At 47.5% G+C, this 12,529-nt stretch overlaps 2 protein-coding genes across 3 annotated transcripts; both read right to left on the minus strand.

Annotated features, from left to right (window-relative positions):
- Nucleotides 1-1,618: 1,618 nt before the first annotated feature.
- On the minus strand, nucleotides 1,619-4,821 carry LOC123187390 (uncharacterized). Of its 2 annotated transcripts, XM_044599246.1 has the most exons (4): nucleotides 4,634-4,821; nucleotides 4,481-4,541; nucleotides 3,084-4,395; nucleotides 1,619-2,162 (listed from the first exon to the last, which is right to left on the minus strand). In XM_044599246.1, the coding sequence occupies exon 3, from the start codon at nucleotides 4,346-4,348 to the stop codon at nucleotides 3,119-3,121; it is 1,230 nt and encodes a 409-aa protein (XP_044455181.1). In that variant the 5' UTR covers nucleotides 4,349-4,395; nucleotides 4,481-4,541; nucleotides 4,634-4,821; the 3' UTR covers nucleotides 1,619-2,162; nucleotides 3,084-3,118. The 2 variants fall into 2 exon arrangements, with proteins under 2 accessions (XP_044455181.1, XP_044455180.1); XM_044599245.1 differs by lacking the exon at nucleotides 1,619-2,162 and having other exon boundaries at nucleotides 2,750-4,395.
- Nucleotides 4,822-5,427: 606 nt separating this feature from the next.
- On the minus strand, nucleotides 5,428-8,934 carry LOC123187391 (probable protein phosphatase 2C 33). Its single transcript, XM_044599247.1, has 7 exons — nucleotides 8,491-8,934; nucleotides 8,208-8,382; nucleotides 7,905-8,122; nucleotides 7,672-7,779; nucleotides 7,461-7,586; nucleotides 7,120-7,358; nucleotides 5,428-5,859 (listed from the first exon to the last, which is right to left on the minus strand). The coding sequence occupies exons 1-7, from the start codon at nucleotides 8,707-8,709 to the stop codon at nucleotides 5,637-5,639; spliced, it is 1,308 nt and encodes a 435-aa protein (XP_044455182.1). The 5' UTR covers nucleotides 8,710-8,934; the 3' UTR covers nucleotides 5,428-5,636.
- Between the last annotated feature and the right edge of the window lie 3,595 nt (nucleotides 8,935-12,529).

Consider the following 12,529-nt stretch of genomic DNA (forward strand, 5'->3'; position numbering starts at 1 on the left):
GCAACTGCATTCACAGAAGGGTCAAAGGGCAATACATATACATGTGTGTGGTAAAGTGCAAGAGACCCCTTATACAATGGGGATAAACCGAAAAGGGGTATACATATCTAACAAAAGGAAAATAGGAGGTGGACTTTCTATGGGTCGACGACGTGGCTGAGGATTGGGAGCAAGGGCTGGTGTCGGTGGTTGTCCAGCATGAACTTGTCGGTGGAGGTGGCACCATGCCACCACCTGCAGACGGCGCGGCAGCGGAGGATGTCCTTGGGCGGCAAATGGATGAAGATCTCTTCGACAACGATCCACTCTGGAAGGTCGTCGAGGATGGTCGCGCCTCCGCTGCCCGGCATGGTGGCTGGTCGCCGGTGCTCCGTCGGATCAGATTCCGATCAACTAATAAAGTAAAATAAAGGAAACGTAAGGATTACGTCTGACGGATTCTTGGGCGCGCACAGGCGAGAGGGTTTACCCTGTGGCGGGACAGACGGAGGGGCGGTAGTCAGGAGAGGATGGCGAGCTCCGAGATCGCCTCGTACGTATGGTTTTGGCGGCGTCTATTTACCTTTTTTTGAGTCAATCTCGCCATTTTATTCATGAATAAGAATGTTCATCGGTACACGGTTCGGGCCATAAGGAGGCGGCGTCTGTTTACCTGAGTCGAGGAAGAGAGTTTGGGTCTTCCCTGTTTTTTTTTTTTTTGGTTCTTTTTTTAGACTAAAGCATTGCTTTATTACACAGACTGCAACCTGGGCAGGTGCATTTTCCTCCCATAAGAAGGCTTCATTCACGTAGCATTGATAGCCCAAATTGGCCAACTCGTGGGCAGCACTAATCGCACTACGCCGGCAAACCTGAACTTCACATCTAGAGAACCAAAGTCTCCTATGCACCTTAGTACTCCTGAACTCCCTCCGTTCCGAATTACTTGTCTTAGATTTGTCTAGATACGGATGTATCTAGCACTAAAATGAGTCTACATACATCCGTATCTAGACAAATCCATGACAAGTAATTTAGAACGAAGGCAGTATCTTCCAGCGTCATAGCATGCTTGGAGTAATCTTGCCCCGAGAAATTAACAGCGGCAGCTAGAAGTTGCGAATCGGTCTCCAGAACAACACGGATAGCTCCCAGCTCCAACGCCATGTCTATAGCCTGCACCATGGCCTGCAGCTCCGCTTCAAAATGGTTCAGAGATATGCTCTGTTCGCCCGGCTTTGCACGCCACCACTGCTCCCAGGTGACCCCTCACTCACAACGACACCCCAGGCCGCAACATCGCTGCCAGGAATATAGGCTCACGGCCGCGCGACCGGCTGGATAACTACGTGCAGCTGCCGCTGCGTGCAGGACGTCCGCTCTCCTCCATCGATGTTAAACTTGAGATAGCCATCTCGTCCTGTTTCATTCTCTTCTCGGTCACTTCAGAAACAGCTATATATTCAGCATCCGTGGTGAGAGTTTGGTTCCACCCTAAGAAAAATACGCAGGTTCCACCTTCTATGTTCTGAACTGGAACTATATGATAAACATTCTAAAAAGTTCTGAAACTATATGATGATGGAGGAAAAAAACACTATGCACATTCTCAAAAAAAAAAACTATGCACAAGCAGGTATGTTTCCATAAGCTTTGGTCTCCATAGATCATACTTCGCAGTGTTTAGCATCCATCCATCCAGCAGAATCAGGATTACCATACTGCTTACATAGAAAGCAGAGTCTGCTGTTTTAAAAAAATTACATAGAAAGCAGAGTCTACTCAGTTGTGAGAGCTCAGTTCAGTTCAGGTTTACACCAGTAGACTGCTGGCTGCCTCCTTATCCTTCCAACTTTCCAAGATGCATTGCTAGCAAGTACAAGCATACTATGAAGTACTACAAATTAAGACACCAGATGAACAAGAGCCAAGCACATCACATCATGACATGATGCACACAATAACTAGCTAGCTTCGTGAGCTCTTCAGACTGACACATGAGCAGCTGAATGGAGTCTCATCCACCCTCTTCAGACTTAACACTAAAACACCATGTGGATAGAAGCAACTTGAGAATAATGGATTCTACAAAGAGTTCACATAAATTCCCCGCAACAAAAGAAAATTCACATCGACATTGATGGTTGAGAATTTTATCGCATCACTGTTCCCAAAGCTTAAATCTGCGCGAGCAAAAGGTAAAGCTTAAAACTGAGTCCGAAAAAGGAAAAACTCCCAATAAGAGAGTCTCCACTTCCATTTTGGGAAGTTTCTTTTACATTGTTTTCACAAGTTACCTAAGGTATATCAGATGATGAAAAGCAATGAAGTTAACCACTGAAATAATCTGAGGTCTTATTAGGCATCCTTAGATCTATATATCATAGCTTAGATCGTTGATTAATACACTGAGATGGATTAAATACCCAAAGAAGCATCACTGAATGGCTGAATTAACATGTGAAGAGTTAATCCACATGAAGAGGAATATGCAGAATTATAGATGTCTACCCACACAAAGAACACTGAAACGGCTGGACTTTTCCATGTGATCTAAGAATCTACATACAAAAACATCGACTAATCAAATTATCACCATGTGTAAATTAAAAGCACATCTTCAACTCACTTCTACCCCCAAAACAGCAAATTCTATACACAAAAATGGCACGAAATAAGACCCTGGCAACACTATCAGTTTACTAACACACAACAGATGCAAGAAATTCGTTCTTAAAACATGTCAAAGCCAACCAAAACTACTTACTAATATTTTCAACAATAACCTTACTGATATAATAATGGACACAAATTTGTACTGAGTACCAAACTGAACCATGTCAGGTGCTTACAACCTTCCCTGGTTCTAAAGAAATGCAAACAGGAAGTGGGGGATAAAATAGAGTAGTCCTATAGCAAAGATTCTCCGTAGTTCAGAAATTCGACATTGATGCTAAAGGCAAGATAATGGACACCAAATGATGATAGCAAACGTGCTCTGCTACCATCCAAAATGTTATGTTCTACAAGCAAACACTATGGAGGTCAACTAAGAACAAAAGACAAAACGCATATAGAATAGATATTCCAATCGCGCAGCGAACCTGCAGTGTAGAACATCAGGATCAAGCACTGTATCCTACAATCCAACGAAAAATGGAGGCTCCTGACTTGCACCATCTTCATCTCTCATCTCATGGGGCAGTGGAAGGGGAATAACGCTCCCTCGGAGGTAATGATTGGTAACCCATAAGTCGATTTCTTGGTCATCTTTGCTCTTCACATATCCTAAGAACTTGCCATCGATGTCAAAATGCAACACACGCCTACGAGTGAACTGGATCAGCAGAACACCCTCACTGAGAGCAGCCATCCTAGGGATCATTGTCACCTCTGGATCAACAAGCGCTGATGGATCCACCCCGGTCAAATTAATCTGATGCTTGAAAGACCAGGTCTCGGCATCGTAATCCTGTACCACCCAAACATCTATGGTGTGTTTGTCACTACTGATGCTGCACAAAGCAAGAGTGTCATTCATCTCCAGCAATGACTCCTGTAAGCAGTTGCCCAATCGGGCAGGACGACACATCAATCGAAATTTTTCAGCTGATGTGTTGAACACCATTATGTAGTCCGCATCGCAGCCGTGGTATTTTCCAAGTTTCCAGTGCAGGCCGCCACGGTGGTGGACTGGTGGATATTGGGACGAATCAGGCAGGCCCCTGCGTAATGCCAGCTCCAAGGAAGGCGACGAGGATATTGGTTGTGGTATGCATCCTTGTCTCATGTATCTTGTATTATCGGATCCCGCCGCTATGACGTAGTAGAAAGTTCTGTAATTTGTGTTGTATGCATTGTAGATTGCCGGACTAGAGATCCATAGAACTCGGAATTCTCCTCCAGATGGTTGGTGCCGGTAGAAGCCGATAATCTGGTGGTAATAACCCTGTTGGGCCAGAGGCTTTGCTAGGCGGGCAGACTTGCGGGTGACCGGGTTGCAGATGAACTCATCCGTCATGGATCCGTGGGAGACAATGAGGAGGCCATCACAGGCGGCCTGGAGTTTACCGTAGTCGTAGGTCCGGACAACAGGGCAGAGTTTTTGCTGGCCTGCACCGGCATCAAAGGAAAACAGGAGGCGGGCTTCCTGCGGCTGCGGGTCGACGACTTGGCTGAGCATCGGGAGCAAGGGCTGGCGGCGGTGGTGGTCCAGCATGAACTTGTCGGTGGAGGTGGCACTGTGCCACCACCTGCGGACGGCGCGGCAGCGGAGGATGTCCTTGGGCGGCAAACGGATGAGGATCTCTTCGACAACGATCCACTCGGAAAGGTCGTCCAGGACGGTCGCGCCTCCGGTTCCCGGCATGGTGACTGGTCGCCGGTGCTCCGTACGTCAGATCAGATTCCGATCAACTATAAGAATAACAAGGGGAACCGTAAGGATGGCGAGAATGCTCCGTCAGATCCCTTGGGCACGCACGGAGGTGAGAATGCTTACCTAGGGCGCTGCGGACGATGGCGAGCAACGGCGGCGTTGCGAACCCCCAGCGGCGGCGACTCTGGACGGGAAGACAAGAACGATTTGAGAGCAAATCGATAGACGGAGACAAAAATTGAATCGGAACGCGGCGGACAGCGTGCTCGAGATCACCTCGCACGGCCGGTTTGGGCGGCGAATCTGCCTACCGGCGTCGGGGAAGAGGGCGCTCCGGCGAGCAATTCGCGGTGTTCCGGCGGGATAGGTTGGGAATTTGAGGGGGCGGCGGGGGTAGGGTTTGGGACTCCCCTGTTCCCCCTCTCGCCCTTTTCACAGTGAAAGTATATGCGCTGTTCATTAAGGCCCTGTTTGGTTTCAATTACCAACTTATTTTACTAAATATACCCAACTTATAAATCATAAATTGCTCCACCTCAACTTAAAACTTATAAGTCACCTCCTTTTGCATGGGTCCCATCACATTTACATAAAAAAACAAACTGAAAAAGTGTGGTCAAACTTAGACGGCGTTATTCTTTTCGTCGTCTTGATGCGATGTTTTTAATCAATTAAATCTATCTTTATTGATCAAGAGGCCCGAGTGGAGATGGATATTTAGCCCTGCGATTAGCCAACAAAAGCTCTCTGCAATATAGCCAACTTCTAAAGTAAGTCCATTCCTTGCACATATAACAAAGGAATCCAGATACGACGGCTAAATGCTACTCCCTCATATATTGGTTGTAATAACATCTTATATTATGGGAGAGAAAAAAAGATCATGTTTGTGCAGAAGAAAAGGTGCATACATGGAAACAACCAAAACCCGGTGGTCAAATAGGCAGATCATTTGCTTCCAGCAAAACTACATTCCAAGATTGGTAATAGAAATGATCGACCATAACACACAAACACACAAAATATAGGCAGATCATTTCTCCCACACAATGGCACAGTCCGCACCGTAGTTTCCTCAAAAGTATATTAAAAACCACTTCCAATATTAGGATTGTTCATAGGCAACAAACTGGTTAGCAGCCAAATACAATTTATACCGGGCTGAGAGTCTAGTTAGGTTCAGCAAACAATAATAATTGAATCACCAACAACTTATCTCCATCTCTTTAGTTTTTACACGGAGAAGAAGCATACTTTTGACACAAGTCATGCCTCCTTTTCACCTACATGCTGTCGAGCAGCTCGGTCTCTTGCCCTCCATTGCGTCTTTCTTTTTCCGACACTCCAGACAAAGATACGGGCCTCCCCAAGGTGCGTATGGAGAAGAGCAGTGGCTACCTCCATTCTCCTCCATCAAGCCTTCAAATGGTTCTTGGTCCACTTGGCAGATCGCACAGCGAGAAGGCGGCGAAGCTGCTTTCAAGGACAGATTCCTACCCAGCCTGCAAGAGCAAAGGTTGGTGCTTAATGGCCTGGGTGTGAGCAAATTGATAAGTAATTCTGGACTGTCATTTCATTTCTCTACCAAAAACACAACACTGATCAGAAGTTAGGCAGCTGACATAGCTTTCATAATAATCACGATATTTCAAAAGCGCTTCGAAGCAGACTTATGTTCTAATCACTCTTCATCACGGAATTTGTTTATTCCAGGATTCTGGCAGAAATATTACATGTGCAATCTACAGAAAGAAGTACTGAAATGTAGGAATGACATGCTACCTCCAGACCTACTCTAAAATGTAGATGCCAAATGGAAAGACCGATAAAGCATATCGTGCTTTTCTTCTCAAAAGCATACCATGAGAGAAGACATATTAGTGCCCAGAGTAAGGGTATACAGATGGGAATTCAGCTAAACATTCTTATCGGCTATAAATAAAGTATGGCACAGAACTATGCCCAAGTTTCAGCCACGCTTGATTAATTAAATGGTTACAATTTGATTGATCCACAGTCATATAACTCTAAATTCAATCTTTGAACCAAAAGATCTGAAATATGAAATAAAGGTGATGCAAGATGTCAACAAAAGGTTTCAACAAATAACCGTGTCAAGAGAATCATCCTGTTGCCAGTAGCTATCCATAGAATTTGTTAAAAAAAAAGTAACAGAAGAGGAGTCGCAATAAGCATGATTCACAATCACATGACACCAATTACAGATGGATGACTGAGGAGTGTCATACTGAGTTTATCTGCACTGATTACTCTATTCCGATTCCAGAGTATAACATTCTGAACCAAATAAAATTCTTCGGTGCCAGCAAGTGTGATACACAGCTGAAAGCTGAATGAAGCATATGCACAAAAATAATCATGCGGACAAGTGCAGGTGGCAAGCGGTTCAGAGGGTTCTTGTCACACATAACAATGGAAAGGAATGGGAGTAGGTACTTGATAAAAAAAAACAGCATGTTGGCACCAAAGTGGGAAACATGATATAAAAGAGTTACATAAGCCATGATACATACAAAAAGGCTATCCAAATGCTCAAAGAAATTGACAAGAACACATCCTAATCTATGTCTTAGCATGCTACAGCAAAGGCATGTGATCAAATAGGCAACAAGCATGATAGATATTCAATCAAAATTCGGAGATGTAAAATAGCATAATATATAAGAAAGCACACAGAACTATAAGAAAACAATTAAACTTAACAAGTTTGCGGGATCATTGCAGTAGCAACTAGAACGTACCTTTCTTCCAACATTGCAGAGCCTTCTTCAAATAACTCCTCCACGGAACCAATAGAGGCAGACTTGCCTCCAAACTTTCCAACTGAACTGTGCGACCTTCTACGAAAAAGAAGAGACTTGAGCTTGTTCTGATTTCTCTTTGGGGATAACTGTGGCGATGTCAAATGATGATCAGATGGGATGATGTCAACCACCACACAGGTGGTATCATCTTTCAGCCCACATTTTTTCAGAGCTTGCTGCATACATAAAAACAGATATCAGAATGGCAATTGAGTGAATCGTGTCCACAGCCATGGATAATCTAGGTACTACATGCTACTGGCTACAGGCATAGTTACCTTAACCACAAGCTTTGCAGCGAGTTCTGCGGGCAATCCTCGGCATGACTTGGCCGCTGCCTCATTGGATAGCGCATCCCATATGCCATCAGATGCCATTATCAGCCTTCCTCCGACACTTGAGAGCTGAGATTACCAAAGAGAAAGAGACAACTTTAACAACTCCACAAAAGAAGCTACAAATTACACTCATTTTGTAATGCCTACCCACCTTCACTTGCTTGACATGTGGAACCGGCACAATGTACTCCCCAACATCCATGTCTCCAATGGATCTTGAGAGGCACAAACCACCTGGCCAACAACGGAGAGGGCCAACCTAAGACAAATCATTCACACAACAATGCATCATCAGACTGATCACCAAACAAGTTATTCACTCGCTCAATCTAAAGTTCCATGCTTTGTAAGGGACAGTTTGTTCGGTCCAAAGAAAATTGCTACCTCCTGACCGCCGAAGAGATTCAGACGGCCGACCTCCCCACCGCTCGCCGTGACACGCTCCCTCTCCTCGACATTCTCCTCCAGCCTGTGATCGACGGTTAGCAGCTGCAGCTCGCCGCCCTGCGTGTCCAGGATGCACCGAGAATCCCCGACCGACGCCACGGTGACCGTGAACCCGTCGACGACCACCAGCGTAGCCGTCGTCCCCGACACCTCCCCTGAGTAAACACAGCCAGAGATATTCAGCGACATGCTCAACAGGCGTGCTCCGCAAACGCCATCTGCACACACGATCCGTCTCACCCTTGCGCTGGAAGTCGATGTCGGCCTTGACGAAGCCGGCGACGAGCGCGCGGGGCAGCGCCTGCAGCCAGTCCTCGCGGCTGCCGATGTCCGGCGGGAGCGCGCTCATCACGTGCTCCAGCAGGTGCTCCTTGCTGAACACCGCCGCCGACACCCCATTGTGGCCGTCGAACACCTGGCGAAACGGCCACAGATCCAGCGAACCCGTCAGATCACAGATTTCCACAAACCAACGACGAACCGGACACGAAGGACGGGGGCGGGGAGAGGGGGAGAGCAGTACGGCGAAGACGGAGAAGGCGGTGGAAGGGTCGCCGGGGACGCGGAGGCAGTCAGGCTTGACGAGGAAGTAGTCCTCCCCGCGCTTGGCGAAGCCGGCGTGGCCGTAGCGCAGCGCCGGGCGCTCGGAGCCCCCGGCGCGGAGCTCGCGCCCGATCAGCGTGGCCAGGGGCAGCGCCGGCAGCAGCGGCATCTTTCTCCTCTCCCTCTCCGCGCCGGCCATCTCGCCGCCGCCGCTTCTTGCCCCCGCGGTCCTGCTCGTGTCTGCCTACCGCCGCCCGCAGTGCACCATTCCCTGCCGGGGAGAAGGTCGGGGACGGCGGCAATGGCGAGACGCGTCGGGGAGTCGGATCTGGGACTGGGCTGCCGGCCGGCCGGCGAGGATCGGAGCGACGGGGAGGCCACGAAAAATTGGGATTTGGGATGCTCTCGTGCTTGCCTGGAGTGAGAGGAGAAAGGCTTATAATTAGCTGGCGAAATGCGGCGACAGGGAGGACGAGTGGGATTTTCCGAAAGTGCAGGGTGTTCCCTGATAAAACAATGGCCAGCCAAAGAAAAAAAAAATTCCTTTCACAAAAGTAGAGCCTTTAATTATATACCGCAAAAAAGGTAAATCAGTATTTTCGGTTTGCTAAACCTAGGCTGTTTCGGTGAGTCTATGTGCGTGTATGTGAGTATTTAAGATTGTACTATGTGTTAGTACAAAAAACTAGGCTATTGCAGATCGGGTTTGCTGATTCTCAGTCTACCGGTGATTCGGAAAATCTCATTTAATATCGAGATATGTGCAAGATATTTGTTTGAGTTGTGAAAACAAGCACTACATTTTTTCTGCACCAGATAAACAATATTTTAATGACACGGCAAGTATTTATTAGATGTGTATGAATAAAACCGACTGCATTTTCCAATTGACGGAGGGCTAGTCGCCCCCATTTGAGATTTATTTATGCCTATATCGGTTTCAAGAGACGGTTGATGCGGATATGGCCATAGTTATAGTTTCTCGACTGCAGATTTGACCGCTTCGTTTTGTTTCTTTCTTTTTTATTGTTTATGCATAGCTCTTGGTCTTATATCATTTTGCTATTTGCTAGCGCGTGTTTATGCATGTTGTTGATGTTGGTTGTGCACGTCTTGGCCATGTAAAGGCTGGGTGTGTGTCCACGAAAGGCGAAAGGGACCAGAACCAAATCAAACGGCCAATTTTACTCGACATTTACGCAAATAAAATAATAGGCATGTAATGATGTGGTTGCAATGTAGTATAGTAGTAATGCATTGTGGCTGGCAAGTGGCAAGCCCAAGCCACGCATGAGCCTACGCTTTACAGCATACCCTTTTACAAATCCACGAATCAAACCACCGATGCAGAAGTAGTATATCCATTTTATTACTCCATGCTTGCTTAGGGCATGTACAATGATGGCATATGAATATAGATGCCTCATGACAAAAAATAATTTGAAGCATATGTGTTGATTTTTCTTTCCAATGCAAGCTACTGCTAGTGGATTTTATCAATAAATAGAAAGTAACTTTCACTACACATGTATCCCTCTTTTTCATTTCAATTTTTTAACTTTATGTACCGGACCATACTTTTTGTCTCTAAGCACCTGCCTTCTGGAGAGGATCCCGCTTGGATCCGGCTTGCCTGCTCCCTCCCTATGCTCCCATCCGTGCTCCCACTCCATTCTATGGTTGTCTTTTTTCCTCTTTTCTTTCTAATCTAATCATCTCCTCCTTGATTTTAAGGGGGTGAGGTTGGGCCTTATTTTGTTCCAATCAAATTAAGTCACGTATGCGGGAGCACGGATGGGCACACGTCGGGGGAGCAGGCAAGTCTCGTCCATCCCGCTGCCCCATCCAAACCTATACTTTTTCTATTATTCGATCCTACATGGCATGTGAGGCATCACCCTGAAGCTATGCATTGGTCATGCCCTTAGCAACCTTCCAAGATTGAAAAAGGTGAGTATATACTGGCATGCAGTATAATCCTAGTGGTACAGTACATACAGCCCTGTTGTCCCCCGGGAGCCCACAGCCAAAGGAAAAGCAAGGCAATGGGTGGGCCAGCGCAAGTTGCAGATGAATCCAGTGGCAACCAAAGATTACAGAAAGGGGATGCAAATCGACCTGGAAAGCGATTGGGAAGCGCAACTGGGCTACGAATATGTCTGGCGTTTGTTTGTTTAATGGCGGACGCGTCAATTAGGTGGGCTGATGGGCGGGCGACGGTGACCATCATGCTGCGCTGCTGCCGCGAGCACAGTTGGCCGGCTAGCTAGCTAGATAATGCCCGGTGGTCACCGCGCCGCAGGATATATTCGGGATCTAATAATCCAAATTAGACTAAACATGACATGATTGTTCGTTTGTTGGTTGGCTGGTTAATCATTGGAATGGGGCGATTACAGTACGTTAGAATCGAATGGATTTGTTGAGCATGGAAGGGAGTAGAGTGCATGATTCATTGACGTCCGAACGGATCCAGGAAACTTCCTGTTTGTTGTGATAGGTAAGAGCAGAGCATGCTCATAAGGGTACGATGTGTCTGCGTGCGTAGTTGTATATGTTCATAGAAATGCGTGTGTGTGCGTCCGGAGGGGTCCTCTCTATGCCCCTCCCCACCCGCGCACCTCAGCCTAGGCGACAGTGGGAATGACTCCACCTCTTTCGAGGAGTCCTCGGACGGTGGGGGCAGTCAGGAGTAGCGTCCTCGCCCTCAGTGGCGGAGCCACGTCTAGGTTGTGTAGTCACTTGACTACACAACTCTTTAAAAAAAACGTAACACATCAAGTATAAATCAAGCAAAAAACACACAAAATATGTATATTTGACTACACAACATTGAAGTGACTACACATGATTTTATTCCTGGCACCGCCACTGCTCACCCTCCCCCACCCGGCCCCTTGGCCTCATCCGCGTTAGGGCAGGCATCTTTCCCCGCCGCCTCCCTCGCGCTTGGCCCAGCGCTGACATCTTCGCCGGCCACTCCTGATGCCAGGCCCACCTCTCCCTCACCAATCCTTTGTGTGGGTTCCCCTCACACCCAGATCAGTGCGGAGGAGGACTCTTTAAATGTTGGGACGGACGGACACCCCCATGATCCCCTCACTCCCCGGGGGTTGTCTGCTACTCCCACTCGCCAGGGTCCCCACCCTCACCAGTTCAGGGGCTCCTCGCCCCTGATGATGCCTATCAAGCCGGTGTCACCTGGCCTGGATCTGTCCACGGCCCGCTCCGACACTCCCGTGTGTGACCCCATGGGCGGTCCCTCTCTCCGTCCTTCTCCATCCCCACCTATCGTCTCCCGCCAGAGCGCGTGTCTGGGCCGCTCCAGGGTACACGATTAATTGGCATCCGAACGGATCCAAGAAACTCCATGTTTGTTGTGATAGGTAGGAGCAAAGCACGCTTATAGAGGTACTATGTGCGAAAATGCTCCACTTACGAACTCTATCTACGCTAAAAGTCCTACGGACAGACGTGTTGCCTCCTAATTCACCTCTCCGTCCCTGATTTGCAGGGTGGGGCCTCCTTCGACCAAATTAGGGGATGCCACCTTTGCATGTAGGACTTGTTCCGTGAAAAAATGCCCGTAGTTGTAGTATTGCTCATATGATGTGTGTGCATGCGTGCGTTCATAGGGATGAGTGTATGTATGATAAGAATAATATACTAGATATACATCACTGATATATCATTAAAAAATGCTTTCCCTAAAAAAATATCATTAAGAAACGGAGATCTCTCTGTGGCTAGCTGTGTCCATCTGCCTGTCCTCTTTTTGAATTGATGGATAAGCATGTGTATCTTGAAGAGCAAAGTCGGTTGGTTAGTTGGCACTAATAAGACTAAGAACCTTGGAACACTCCTTAAACTGGTCCGTGTGTTGTGCGTGGGTTGACAACGCACGGTACGACAGGACGACGCGGCGAGAGATTTGGGCGGCAGGTTCGTTACGCAGGCAGCTGTATCCCACGCCGTCGCTTCAAGCCAAGCCATGCATATCTCACCCGGAGCTGGGCTCA

Source organism: Triticum aestivum, chromosome 2A, assembly GCF_018294505.1.
Source record: "Triticum aestivum cultivar Chinese Spring chromosome 2A, IWGSC CS RefSeq v2.1, whole genome shotgun sequence".
Taxonomy (NCBI): Eukaryota; Viridiplantae; Streptophyta; class Magnoliopsida; order Poales; family Poaceae; genus Triticum; species Triticum aestivum.